This window comes from Schistocerca nitens, chromosome 10 (assembly GCF_023898315.1).
Source record: "Schistocerca nitens isolate TAMUIC-IGC-003100 chromosome 10, iqSchNite1.1, whole genome shotgun sequence".
Taxonomy (NCBI): Eukaryota; Metazoa; Arthropoda; class Insecta; order Orthoptera; family Acrididae; genus Schistocerca; species Schistocerca nitens.
This window is the reverse complement of record NC_064623.1, coordinates 30,428,014-30,442,759: the sequence shown is the minus strand read 5'-3', so window position 1 is coordinate 30,442,759 and position 14,746 is coordinate 30,428,014. Positions and strand designations below refer to the sequence as shown.

General features: G+C 39.2%; 1 protein-coding gene across 1 annotated transcript in view; it reads right to left on the bottom strand.

Moving 5' to 3' along the window:
• Window positions 1-325: 325 nt before the first annotated feature.
• The window catches only part of LOC126209823 (uncharacterized), a 419,427-nt gene continuing 405,006 nt past the window's right edge, over window positions 326-14,746 (bottom strand). The window contains exons 7-8 of the mRNA XM_049938955.1: window positions 8,707-8,893; window positions 326-1,988 (exon numbers count right to left, since the gene is read on the bottom strand). Of these exons, the coding sequence (XP_049794912.1) occupies window positions 1,861-1,988; window positions 8,707-8,893 (315 nt within the window). The 3' untranslated portion in view covers window positions 326-1,860. The remainder of the gene's footprint in view (window positions 1,989-8,706; window positions 8,894-14,746) is intronic.

Below are 14,746 nucleotides of genomic sequence, written 5' to 3'. Positions count from 1 at the left end.
CCTGTATAACACAACCTTATGAATACAGATTTGTTTTAAGCTGCTAACTAGTGTGGTACTACCTTACTGCATTTAGGATGTGTAAGATTAGTACAGAACTGTTTAACATTTTCCTTTGCATTTTCCATGAGAACTTATCTGGCAGGATGTCAGCTGTAATGTCTTTATTATTTTTCAATTATTTTTGTAACAGTGTTAAATATCTCTGCTGCAGTGGTATGGGTCTGTCTCTCAATTTCAAACAATATGGAGGGGGGGGGGGAGAACACATTTTGTTGATTGTATTTTCTATTTCAATGATTTATAAAACATGTTTGGGAGTTTACAACAATCTTTACATTAACCATGAAACCAAATACATCATTACATTGTACAACCCACATTCACATTAATTTTATAAAATTACAGTTTTGAATACATAACTTTTTTTTTTAAAAAAAAAAAAAAAGTCAATTATATTTTAATACCACAGAACACAAGATCTTTTGCATTAAACATTGACAATTTTTCAATCGTAATTGTGATTGGTGTTTATTGGTGGGCCAGTATTTGGAATGTGAACAATTCACAAATCTCACTTTTATACCAGTCCTGTCACTGTGATTGGTAAAAGTGACAAAATGAGATAACAATAAATAAAATTCACTTAAAAATACATTCTCAATATTTACAGGTTATATACGTAAGTGACATCCCTGCCACACAGAATTCAGAGTCGCATGTAGATGTTTCATAGTCTGAATTTTTTTCTGTACAAAAATGTGTGTCCACATGTATATAATGTGCAAATGGATGACAGGTACTTCATGCTCTACAGAAAGTAGAGAAGCTTCTGATAAGTGGATTTTGGAGCTGACAATCAGTTTCAAATAGTGACTAAAAACAAATTTACATTGCATTCCACAGTTTCTGTATGATGTCAAGAGCAATTACTGGTATTTTACTTACTATACAGAACCGTGTAGAAATAGATGTCAGTATGTTTGTCCCCTTCTACATGTTTTCTTTGATTATGAGATATATTTACATCAAGTACTACCACCTGCGTGTTACTGCTCCGCAGTAGTTTCCTGCAGTTATTGTACAGACCAGGAAATGGCAGATACTCTATTTACGTTCGTATTTTCAATTTTCTTTGGAACTGTTATAAGATATCCTCTAATAAAAAGAAACCTTCTGCACATTTAAGCCTGGAAATTGTTGATACTAAATGCTTGTCTCACCAACTCTTTTGTGGATTACTGAAGTTAACATGCAACTGGATGTAATTGGTGACAATGCACTTTATGAACTATAAAATGAAAACTTTGAATAAGACATATTTTTAACAGTATAAAAATATAAACAATAGAAACCACAATTTAATTGTACATCACCATTGTATATAGTTATTGTTATATGGCTTCAGTACGATGTAATTTTAATTTATTGATTGACAACAAAATTATAAATGTGATGAACAAAATTTGTGATTACCACTGTAGAAAATGAATTTAGTATAAAATAAAAGTTATATAGAACTGGTTAATTCTTCAGTGTTTTATTGCACAACACTATCCTCTTGGGTGTATCAGCACGCACCATGTTTCTTTGCTTCCACAGTTGTTATTGGACCTTCATCATGTGCTTAAGTGGTATACATTACATTTTACTCCGTTGGCCAGTTCATGTATCCAGTCTGTTACCCCCTTTGGAAATTGAAACCTTAAAAGTTGCATCAGCTGTGAAGTATTTTGCGGTAATCTCGCATGTTTGCTAGATTTAGGCATCGCTATGACTGGAACTGTAAACTGTACAGACACCTTAGGGTAAATTGCACAACCACAATATTGGCAAAAGACTGTTTCCATAACATGTATATCATCCACAACAGTTTCTTTGTTTCTCCTTTGTCTGTCCTGTGCTGGCCGAGAGAATGATAGTATCAGCTGCAGCCTCTTGAGTTTTCACATACATGACCTTGTTCACCAGGAATGCCATAGCTTCATCTGTAAGATAAAATAAATGCTACTCTAATGGTTTTATTATTATTATATCATTATTATGGGAATTGCTTTATTAACATGTAAGTATTTTTACACATGTGGTGCCATACAATAAATAATTAAAACATTATAGAAATGACAGCAATTACAAAAATAAAAAATAGACACACAGAATGAATTATGGGACTAAAAGGGTCAGTCAAAGTTTTAATATCACCTGGGGGGGGGGGGGGGGGTAACATAACTGATGTTTCAACTCATTTTGCAGCAGTTCTCTTAAGGGTGTTGTAACTGTTTGATTCTGGTAATGGTTTCTTCTGTATACTGCCTTATTTTGGTTCTGATGTGGCTGCTGATGTCACATTCTGGTATGCCACTGGATAGTTTGAAGAAAAGATTTTTATGGTTCAGATGGCTCTGACCACTATGGGACTTAACTGCTGTGGTCATCAGTCCCCTAGAACTTAGAACTACTTAAACCTAACTAACCTAAGGACATCACACACACCCATGCCCGAGGCAGGATTCAAACCTGCGACCGTAGCAGTCACGCGATTCCAGACTGTAGCGCCTAGAACCGCTCGGCCACTCCGGGCGGCAAGATTTTTATGGAGTGATGGCAATACAGAAAGCTAGTGACTATGCTACTCTGGCAGGTGATTCACTTTTGCCTACCAACTGGCAAGCTTGTGCCCAGTGGTAGTGTTCTGCAGTGAGACACCAATCCCACATGGCAGGTTTTTAAAAGGGCCCTGTAAATGATCAAACATTTTCTTAAACTTAAGTATGCTTGCCAGATATTTGGCTGTGTACAGTACTCTTTGGCATGTTTGTAACACATAGATAGGTCTTTTATGACATGTTTGTGAGAAATTTCGATTGATGGAAAGTTTGACAAGATGGCAGATGACGTTTAAGTTAATTTTTCACCACACATGTATAGTAAACAATTCTTTTATTACAATTTTATCTCACTGTATGGCGATTTTCTACAATTATGGAAACTATGGTCAAGGATGAAAACAAAATAGCACTGACAATTACCAAAACGGTAGAGGCGTCATGTCTTTTCCAGCCATATGTATGAACAAAATCTGTCTGTTATGCATGACCTACAAACGGAAGTGCATTGAAATAAAAGAAATCTAAGTTCTCCAGTTCTTCTACAGGCAATGTGGGATGTGTGTTCCCATATTGTGGTATTTTAATGAACTGTCATTAGAGGACCAAGAAGAAGAGAGTAAATTTTTGCATGAAATAATGAATATTTTACTATCCATGTGCAATGTTCAAAATGTTTGTGAAATCTTATGGACTTAACTGCTAAGGTCATCATTCCCTAAGCTTACACACTACTTAACCTAAATTATCCTAAGGACACACACACACACCCACGCCCGAGGGAGGACTCGAACCTCCGCCGGAACCTGCCGCACAGTCCACGACTGCAGCGCCTTTAGACCACTCGTCTAATCCCGCGCGGCACAGGAAAACATGTTTTCGTGTGTATATTTCTCCTTCATTTTAAACAATACTCTGGTGAGGTGCCTTGTTTTCTTCTTTAAATGTTAGAAATGCCAAATCTCATCTACATTTGTAGCCATTCCCACTAGTGCCAAAATACTTCATACATGAAAAGCATCTGCTCCAGAAGTAAGTTTAACATTATAGGCTTTCGTGGTATATGTACAGCTCGTTTGATACATCCGTAGCGAATTTGACAGACAAGTTTGCTCTTTTACAAGGGCCTCGACAAGTTCTTAAAAGTTTCATTGTCCGTTGGAAGAAAGTTGATGTAACTATGTCTTCTTTAAATGCACTGTCGCAGTCGATGCCAGGACTGCATTTGTGGCCATCTTCCCTACTGTCAAAACACACACCAACACCAACTGCATCTAGTTCAGTGTGAGGTTAAACTGACAAATTTTGTAAATGTACTGGTTTGTTTGACAGGACTCTGGTCATGCGGGGCTGTTGGAGGGTGAATACAAGTGGCCTGCTGATCCAGTTCATGTTGTTAGGGTGCTTAATTATTTTGAGAGCCTTTTTAATTTTTTGCTGTTGTGTCCATGGCCGCTGAGCAGGGACATGAGGTTCTTCATAAGTAAGAGTTTAGCCACAGCCCTGGCAGTTTTGTCAGCTATAGCTGATTTATTGCATTACTCCAGTCGTACACAGTATTTGTGCTCCAATATGCAAGTGGTAATAGGTCTCCCAGTTTCATCAATGTAGACTCTGCCACATTCACATCAAAGTTTATAGACAACTACACTGTGCAGAGCATATGTGGAACCTCTCATGTTGTCACTATATCCATCCACACAGAATGCTGTCCAGAGCTTGTCCAGTTTCTGCTGAAAGTTGTCAGCATCCCAGATTTCGTCAGCACCTCAGCACCTTACCTAAAAATATATGGTTTACATAAAAAATAGAAAACAACAGACAATTCCCTTCCTGTATTTAGAACCGCACAGAACATCTGGTGGCAAATTTTGACAAAACCTACAGGAAATCTATGAATACCAACATACATGTGCATGAAAGAATGCTATGCTATGTATGCTGAAAGCCCAAGACCACCTGTTAATTACATGGAACACCTTCAACGCAAAGTGACAGAGCTCCAGACAACATTGCGTGCAAATGGATAGGGTAACAAGAATGTACAATGAACTTTTGAGATACAGTGAAGATAGAACAACAGACAAAATAACAGAAGATCCTCTTCTTGTTGCTCACTTGTCTAATGTGAGAGGTGTCAGCGACTGTGTAGGCAAAGTGCTGTGTCGTGGAGGAATTAAACTGTATTCCGTAGCAGCCACAGGATCTGAAATCTGTTGAGAAGCATGAATGTTTGCATATGGTTGTAGTTTCTAAAGTTTCTGACCTAGCAAAGAAATAAGATGTTTTGTCTTCAAATGTATTTTTACTTTTCAGTGTAATCTCTTTGTTAATCTGTACACTTCTTCCAGCAATGCCCATCTCTTTTAACCCATTGAAATAATAGTTAGTGTCTTTCTCCTTCAAAATAGTTGGTTATGAAGGTGCTGACCTCTTCAGTCAAAGAAAATTTCTGTCCTCAAAGCTCAAATTTCAGCTGAAGGAACAAAACAATTTACTTGGGGGCTGGATCTCTTGAGTAAGGAGGATGAGCAAGCAGTTTAAAATGCAGTTTGTGGATTTTGGCCATGGTTACTGCTGAGGCATGAGCTGGCACAGAGTGAGCAATTGTGGCAGCCAGCATATGGTCAGCTTTCTCATCCATAAATGTTCAATGAATCTGTGACAAACATGTTCTTCAGATTTGCTCATAGCTTCTTTTATCTTTCTCATCAAATGCATTCTTGAAAAATGAACCAGGAACAACTGTTGTACGATTCTTTAAGAGTACTGCCAGTTTTGCAGTGTTACAGGGTTGAATCTTCAGGTGCATATAAATAAACAAGAATAGCACATGGGAGAATTATAAAACTTTTTATAAATTATTATGAAGATGCATTATTGTTAAAGTGGTAGTAATATTAAAGGATCATACAAAGGGTATTAGGAAAGTTTTGCAGTACGACACAACAATAGGTTGCAGGAGGCTGATTGTAGCTGTGTTCTGACAATACTTCATACTTGCATTGTAGCCGCTGTACCAAGTCTGTGGGTGCAGTTGTTCATTAGAAGGTTTAGTTTGAAGTGCTTGCTGTGGCAATGTGGTCACGAAGTGAGAATCGGGCAGTTTTGCCGCAAAACGTCACCCATGGTTTCATCATAGACTAGCACTTTGAAGAAATGGCTCTTGCACTTGGTGAGGTGTCCACATCGTTTAACCATATTCAGGGGGTACAGAACCAAACTGGTAATTTCCCTCTGGAGGATGCTGAGTGGACGGGAAGGCCACAATCATCAGTTGGGGAGGGAAAATTTGATGCTGTGAGAAAAATGCTAGAAGAAGACTTACAATTGACCTATAAGCAGACAGAGTATACCTTAGAGCTAATATTCTGCATGATCATTTACAAGTAAATGAACTTTGTTGTCTCTGGGTGCTGCATAGATTGATGCAAGAGCAGATGACACGAGTGACTTGGTGCCGGTAGATGTTAAAGATGTTTTGTAAGGGACATTCTCAGTGTGTGAATAATATCATGACAGGTGACGAGACTTTGCTGTACTATTATGATGTGCTGACTAAGAATCAAAACAAAATTTGGGTCTTTGGAGATAACGACAAGCCCGTATCTGTCAGAAAATCCTTATCAGTAAAGAAGAAAAGGATAGCTGTTTGTTTACAAATCAAGTGGAATTGTGGAGCGTGTTGTTTTGGACACTGAGAGGACGGGCACAGCTAAGTGGTACACTGAGCAGCGCCTGTCCTAAAGTCATCGAATCTTTGAAGAACCTGCGACTGAAGTGAAGAATGGACATTTCGTTCCTCCCATCACGAAAACACTCCAACTCACTGCGCCAAAGCATGCACCAAATATTTGCGGGGTACAGGGCTGCAACTTATTGAGCACCGTCCTTACAGTCCAGACCTTGCTTCTTGCGACTTTGCACTGTTCCCACATATGAAAATGAAGCTGAAAGGAGTGCAGTTTTCAAGTGATGAGGACGTCAGGGTTTGGGACAGTGAGTGTGCCTTACTCTGTACAGAAACATGGGAGAACTGGTTTAGGGACTGGTTTTGAAGGATGGAAAGTTGTATTCAGTGTGGGAGAACTTACTTCGAAAAAATAAAATAACTAAAGATGTGTTGCAAAACTATCCTAGTCCCATTTATACAACAGCTGTTTGTGGTTTATTTTTCAAGAATTCATACCTTCAGCTGCGGATGCCGTACAATAAATTTTGTTGTCTCTCACCTTTATTTGAGATTCCTCTAGCACCATTTGGTGAACCTGTGCAATGTTATCATCAGTGGTGGCAGTTTTAGGCTGTCCCAAACATGCATTGTTACCGGAGCTGGCATGGGCACATTAAAATTAAGCTGCCCAAAATACCATGGTCAAACAACTATGCATACAAAATTCCTTAAATGTTGTGAACCTTTGTAGATGCTCTCCACATTGTAGGCATCTACGAACTTGGATGCCTATGTGGCAAAGTCTACAATAGTGAAACCCGGAGTAGCGAATGCATGTCTAAACACGAATTCTACTTACGACTGGGGCCTAGCTATTAATTTTCAAGAACACAATGTGCTTGATCATCAGCTGTGAATACAGCAGCAAAAAATGAAAGGCTGATACGACATGCAGGGAAGATGGCCACAAGTTACCAATGACCTGTCTGCCACCAGGCCCCATGTGTTCACCAGTCAACAGCTTCATTTTATATGGGTCCAACAGCATAAAAAAGTGGTCACAAGAGAACTGCTGAGCGGCATGAATGTCTCGCTGCAGGAGAAATGCTACCCTTGTATAAGCTATAGTTTCATTATTGCTTAGCAGTCACCTACCAGATCTGTGGAGCCACCCCTCCATAGCAATTTTTACTTTTTATTGTCCAGTGGCATACCAGAATGTGATGTCAGTAGCCACCTGACAACCAAAACAAGGCAGTGATAGTAGAAACCCATCACCAGAAACCAACAGTTAGTCAGCCTGAAGAGGATCACTGCAAAGCTGGTCGAATAATTGGCAATTTAAATGTTATGATGTTTTATAATCACTCGGTCTAAAACAAATTCATTTTGTGTATGCAGGTACACATCCACACCGTTGGTACACACTTAAATACTTGCATCACAATAACCTATCATTCTGTCAGAGCTACCAAAACAAAACATTGCAGCCCACTGATAAAGTAAAGAGGCTGATTTGGACATGGAGTCAGACAGGTAGCAGTTCACATCTTCATCTGCTCATCCAGATTTAGGTTTCCTGAGGTTTCCGTAAATTGCTTAACGCAAACTCCACAATGATGCCTTTAAAAAGAATACAACTGATTTCTTTTCACATCCTTCTTTCAATCTGAGCTTGTGCTCTGTGTTTTGTCACCTCATCTGTGACTGCACAATAAACCCTAGCAGCTGCAAACAGCTTTATCTTGGAAGACACAGAATAAAGCATATTATGTTTTTGCAGTTATTTCTCTGTGGATTGGTTCATTCTATAAGCTCACTGTATGGCTGTCTCATCAAACAACTTGTGATTTCGTGATGAACACCTTTACTTCTTCAAAGGATTGGTTTTCACATGATTAGTGCTTAACTGACTGATAATGTAGTTAAAGAACCCAGTGTCAGGAAAATGGTGTCCAGTTGCTCTTCACAACTAATCTTACATGCTTAATAGCACTTTAAAGTTGTACTGTGCACACAAAATAAGTAAGCAATTCGCACAACAGGTGTTGGGAACAGATTATGTGATTCATGATATTGAACACGGCATGAGGTAAACATCACTGGAATAATTTTGTGCAATCTAAACTGAAATCTTATTGCTACAAATTACAAAACACTGCTGCATGATTCTGTACTGTTTGCTGATATTGGTGATGACCTAAAAAAGGTCTATATTGGTCAACTTGTACACATTCCTTCAATCCTAGGAGTCCCCTCCCCCCCCACCCTCCCCACCCCCACCTCACCCTCTCTTCCCATGTGAGAAACAACGTTACAGAACATGTACAGTATGATGCTTCCTGTAATATGATTTGCTAATATGTAATTGCTTGAGTGTGCATTCATTCGTAGTGGTGGGCACAACATAGAATTCTATTTCCTCACCTATATTGATATTCTCCTTTGCTGATGTAGAGAACCAATTCGTGATACCATTATCACGACAGAATCGAGCTATGATCTCCGTAGAAGGCCCGGAAGACCCTTGGATGTCACACTTGTTTGCCAGCAACACTGTGGGGATGGGAGTGCCATCCTGTTGTGTTACTTTTTCCCTGATGTCATTGAGCCACTGTGAACATACATATGTGGAGTTCAGAATCATCCATAAAAACTGTAAATTTCATCAACAAGGGTGTGCACCAAGTCACAACATACATCAACAAATGGCAAGCAACTCACGAAACTTATTCTAAACACCTCATTAACAATACTTTTCAAAGGCCGCCAGTTTCTCAGCTACATTAAATAGCTTTTATCTCCTATTTATATCTTAACATTTACGGATAGATAAGCAGTCGCAGGAGAAAACGCTTGTAAACGTTGAAGAAATGCGTAAGCTTTTGGAACCTGTGGCACCACCACCTTGCAGAATCGTTGGAGGGGAATGAAGGAGGAAGTATAAAAAGGATGGGAGGCTTAGGAAATGGGGAGAGTATGCAAAAGTCACCCAGAACCTCAGGTCAGGGCAGACTTACCAGATGCGATGAGAAGCAAAGACAAAGACAACATTGGGGTTTTTCCTTTTGCGGAGACTGCCACTGGCTAGCAAAGAGGTGTGTGCGCATGATTTCGTAAGGAATAGTGAGAGTCATTGTCAAGAAAACAGGACAACCACTATTCACTATAGAATAATAGCATATGATGTGTATTTATTATTGTAAGCATATTTAAATACTTTATTTTTTGTATCATGGCAAAAGTTGGAATTACACCTTCTGTTACGACTTCAATTCCTGTTGGTAACAATTTTTGTTCCCTTTGTTTATTCCCAAATTTTGTATATAGTATACACATGGGAGATGTATAAATTTATCAAAACATCAATTAAAATGTTTCCCATTTTGATTCATTATTCAAGGTAATATTTTTGATGTGCTTACCCTAATGCTGCACTTGGTTTTTCTGGAAATCAGTTACTTGTCTAATTGAAAATTCCACCTTATTATGTAAAGAAAGAACTTTGTGAGCTAATACATATTTCTGGGCATAGTGGCACCACTATTTATAAATATAATAAATTTTTTTATTATAGTGATGTATTATGTTTTTACTCAAAATGTTAATGTAGAGGAGATACTAGCATCGTAATTATTTTAATATTCATAGTAAATACGTTAATAGAGGCCTTCGTGGACACCCTCTGTAAGAAGGTATTGTATTTTGAGCCTACCTCGGAGATACGACCAATAACGTGTAAAAATTACTCAGTGCATATGTAAAATTTTGCCTTCAGAATGCGAGCTGTAATTTCCAGTTTTAGACCAGATTTTATTTGCTATAAATAATTAACTGTATTAGGAATACTGTCATCATTTCCCCAATTTTTTTACTATTTATGGTGCAAGCTTCTTGGTGTGAGTAATTTACGAATAAATACTTTATGGAGTTCTCATCATGTCAGATATGTCAGTCCTTAAGTTTATTGAACTTAACTTTTTTAAACTGTAAAGGGTTCTAGAAAGCTGTCCTTCATGGTTTTGTTAATAGTTTTTGAACTGTAAAAACTTGTAATGAGAGAGCAGTGATTGCAAAATATTTGTTTGAAGGAATTAACAAAAATTTATCTGACTGTAAATGCATCTTTAAGTCCCATACTGCAATTGTGTTATTTATTATGATTGTAAGTCTGATATCAAAACAATGTTTTAATGAAAAGATTAAACTGTTGTTCATAACCAACTCAATTATGAGCAGGTTGCCATTGGATCAAGTGAACTACAGTAGAACCTCAATCTTCACTTTTGGGACCAGGTGATGGTTGGAACACTAAAAAGGTCAGCTATTTGGAGGAGAGTGAAACAAGTCAATTACAGAGCTCAAAATGATGAATAAATCAAAATTAAGTGATAAAAATACATTTATAGTAAACAGCAAGGAAAACAGGAAATTTTAGGCACTGAATTTTAAAAACTGTAAAATCTTTTTTGTTTCAGTTCTGTAAACCTTGTCTTTGTGGCTACATCAGGGCAGGCCTGTGGTCATAGCAGAAACATCACTTGTATGGAATTCATCTTCTTCATCCCGGTTTTTGGTGCAACTGAATAGCTTTTTGTTCTATAATTGGACGTTGAAAGTATGTCTTTCTTGACAAAACCAAAGCACACTAAAGTTTTGGTTTTTCAATGCTTTTCTAGTTCCTGAAGCATTTTCGCCCTCTACAGTTGACGAAAAAGCTTCAAGATCTTTTTGGTTCTTTTTGCAGTCTTTAATGGTTGTCGCTCCACCACCCATTTCAGAGGCTTATTTAGTAACTGACTCACCTTTTCCATTTCTTTGTAGAACACAGTTTCTGTTTCGATGTGCATACAACATGTTTACATTTCTAATTTGTAGCCATTTTTATTCTTCCAGAAACCCTTACCTTCTTGATCACAACTTAAAAAAAAACTGTATAAAATTACACTACAATTTTGAAACTAAAATGAGAAGCACAATAATCTTAAAAAGCTCACTGGTGAAGCAGCAGATTGAGGAGTACAGTAAAGCAATCTGGTAATGCAATACCCCTTTAAACTGAGCCAGTGTGAATAGTGTCACTTGGCTGATCACTTGTTGTGACAAGAGTAAAATCGGTCGATAACGTTGGCACATTGATGTGCGCAGCGCGCAGATGAATGGTTGCAACCATGGTTGGATAATTTGAGGTGTCGGTTAATTGTAGGTCAGATAATCGAGGGTCTGCTGCATTGCTTATTTAAGAGAGGCTGATGCAGTCCGAAACCAAGACTGAGCAGGTTGTTGAAGTGAGTTGGGCAAGTTTTCAAGTGGAGGAGATGATGTGTGAACAGATGTTATCAAACAGACACACACAATATATATATCTAAAAAAAAGGTGATGTAACTTACCAAACGAAAGCGTTGGTATGTTGATAGACACACAAATAAACACAAACATACACACAAAATTCAAGCTTTCGCAACCCACGGTTGCTTCATCAGGAAAGAGGGAAAGACGAAAGGATGTGGGTTTTAAGGGAGAGGGTAAGGAGTCATTCCAATCCCGGGAGCGGAAAGACTTACCTTAGGGGGAAAAAAGGACAGGTATAAACTCTCGCGCACACACACACACACATATCCATCCGCACATACACAGACACAAGCAGTTCCTTAGCCAGCTTCATCCTAACCCACAACTTCTTCACTTGTGAAGGCCAGACATACCAACAATTAAAGGGAACAGCCATGGGTACCAGGATGGCCCCCTCGTACACCAACCTATTTATGGGTCACTTAGAGGAAGCCTTCTTGGTTACCCAGGCCTGCCAACCCAAAGTTTGGTACAGATTTATTGATGACATCTTCATGATCTGGACTCACAGTGAAGAAGAACTCCAGAATTTCCTCTCCAACCTCAACTCCTTTGGTTCCATCAGATTCACCTGGTCCTACTCCAAATCCCATGCCACTTTCCTCGACATTGACCTCCATCTGTCCAATGGCCAGCTACACACACCCGTCCACATCAAACCCACCAACAAGCAACAGTACCTCCATTATGACAGCTGCCACCCATTCCGTATCAAACGGTCCCTTACCTACAGCTTAGGTCTTCGTGGCAAACGAATCTGCTCGAGTCCTGAATCCCTGAACCATTACACCAATAACCTGAAAACAGCTTTCGCATCCCACAACTACCCTCCCGACCTGGTACAGAAGCAAATAACCAGAGCCACTTCCTCATCCCCTCAAACCCAGAACCTCCCATGGAAGAACCCCAAGAGTGCCCCACTTGTGACAGGATACTTTCCGGGACTCTGAATGTGGCTCTCCAGCAGGGCTACGACTTCCTCAAATCCTGCCCTGAAATGAGATCCATCCTTCATGAAATCCTCCCCACTCCATCAAGAGTGTCTTTCCGCCGTCCACCTAACCTTCGTAACCTCTTAGTTCATCCCTATGAAATCCCCAAACCACCTTCCCTACCCTCTGGCTCCTACTGTTGTAACCGCCCCTGGTGTAAAACCTGTCCCATGCTCCCTCCCACCACCACCTACTCCAGTCCTATAACCTGGAAGGTGTACACGATCAAAGGCAGAGCCACAAGTGAAAGCACCCACGTCATTTACCAACTGACATGCCTACACTGTGAAGCCTTCTATGTGGGAATGACCAGCAACAAACTGTCCATTCGCATGAACGGACACAGGCAGACAGTGTTTGTTGGTAATGAGGTTCACCCTGTGGCTAAACATGCCTTGGTGCACGGCCAGCACATCTTGGCCCAGTGTTACACCGTCCGTGTTATCTGGATACTTCCCACTGACACCAACCTATCAGAACTCCGGAGATGGGAACTTGCCCTTCAGTATATTTTCTCTTCCTGTCAGCCACCAGGCCTCAACCTCCGGTGTCTGTATATGTGTGTGTGTGTGTGTGTGTGTGTGTGTGTGTGTGTGTGTGTGTGTGTTTGTTGTTGTCTCTATCAACATACCAACGCTTTCATTTGGTAAGTTCTGGCATCTTTGTTTTTAGATATATTTTTCCCATGTGGAATGTTTCCCTCTATTATATATAATCGCCATGAACTACACTATTTATTATAGTTTCCACAATTGCAATATTGACTTATGTCATTTTCAAGTGGTTGAGTTATAAACAGTAATGAAAACTAATGGCAAATACAACTGAGTAGCCATGTGTGCAGGTAAGGAATATGAAAACTTGACTCAATACTTTATATCTAAAAACAAAGATGATGTGACTTACCAAACGAAAGCGCTGGCAGGTCGATAGACACACAAACAAACACAAACATACACACAAAATTCAAGCTTTCGCAACCAATGGTTGCTTCATCGGGAAAGAGGGAAAGACGAAAGGATGTGGGTTTTAAGGGAGAGGGTAAGGAGTCATTCCAATCCCGGGAGCGGAAAGACTTACCTTAGGGGGAAAAAAAGACAGGTATACACTCGCGCACACACACACACAGACATATCCATCCGCACATACACAGACACAAGCAGACATTTGTTGACTCAATACTTTGATAACTTAAATGGGAGGCTGCTGGTCTGCAGGAAAGGTCTATGAGAATCATCTGTAGTTCAGGACCTGAAGACTTTTGTGTCGCTAAAGTTTGTTCTCAGAACTAATATTTTAACTGTAATTGTATGTTTACGATGTTGGTCACATCATTGCAGCCAACCATGAACTCTAAGCTGCACCAACATAACACAGAAACCAAAGACAAATGCCATGTTAATAGTTACAGGATAGTATATTGTGAGAAGAAATAATTGAATGTAGGAATCAGATTAACAAATGCATTACTCAGTGCTGTTTCAAAAATTCTTACACTGAAGACGAGACTGTACCTCAAGTAAACTAAAGTAAAGATGTCATCAGTCCAGAGATTGTTTTGAGCACTATAGTGCTTTTCTGATCACTGTCTTGTTGGAGGTTGTGTGCTGTTGCTTTCCTCCTACCTTTGAACGGACACCCAGCCAGTCACAGAGGGACATACAGTTTAACATGGATTCTGAACCACAGAATAACTTAGCATTTTTTGCTTCAAGAAACATTTCCATTGGTGAAAGAAATGACAGGTGACTGATAAAAATGCTAGGATTGACCAGGGATTGAACCTAAGATCTTTTGATTTGTAGTCTGACACTTTACCACACCCTGTTAAATAAACTACTTACCAGTAACTGTTTTTTTTACACCCTCGAAGAGTGCTCTCATTTCATGCAAGTAAATAATGTTTCACTAAATACTACATATGATATGTCACATTTTGTTTTTACTTCTGAATATTAAGTTGTGTGCTGAGTCTTTAGTCTCAATACGAATGGTGGATGCAAAAACTAATTCCCTTCTTGTTTTCAGTATGGTTAAGCAGTTGGAAAGGGCAGATTTAAGCAGATCTTGAAACCAAAGATGGTAACAGATGAAGGTATGTCTAGACAGGTGCTACCAGAGA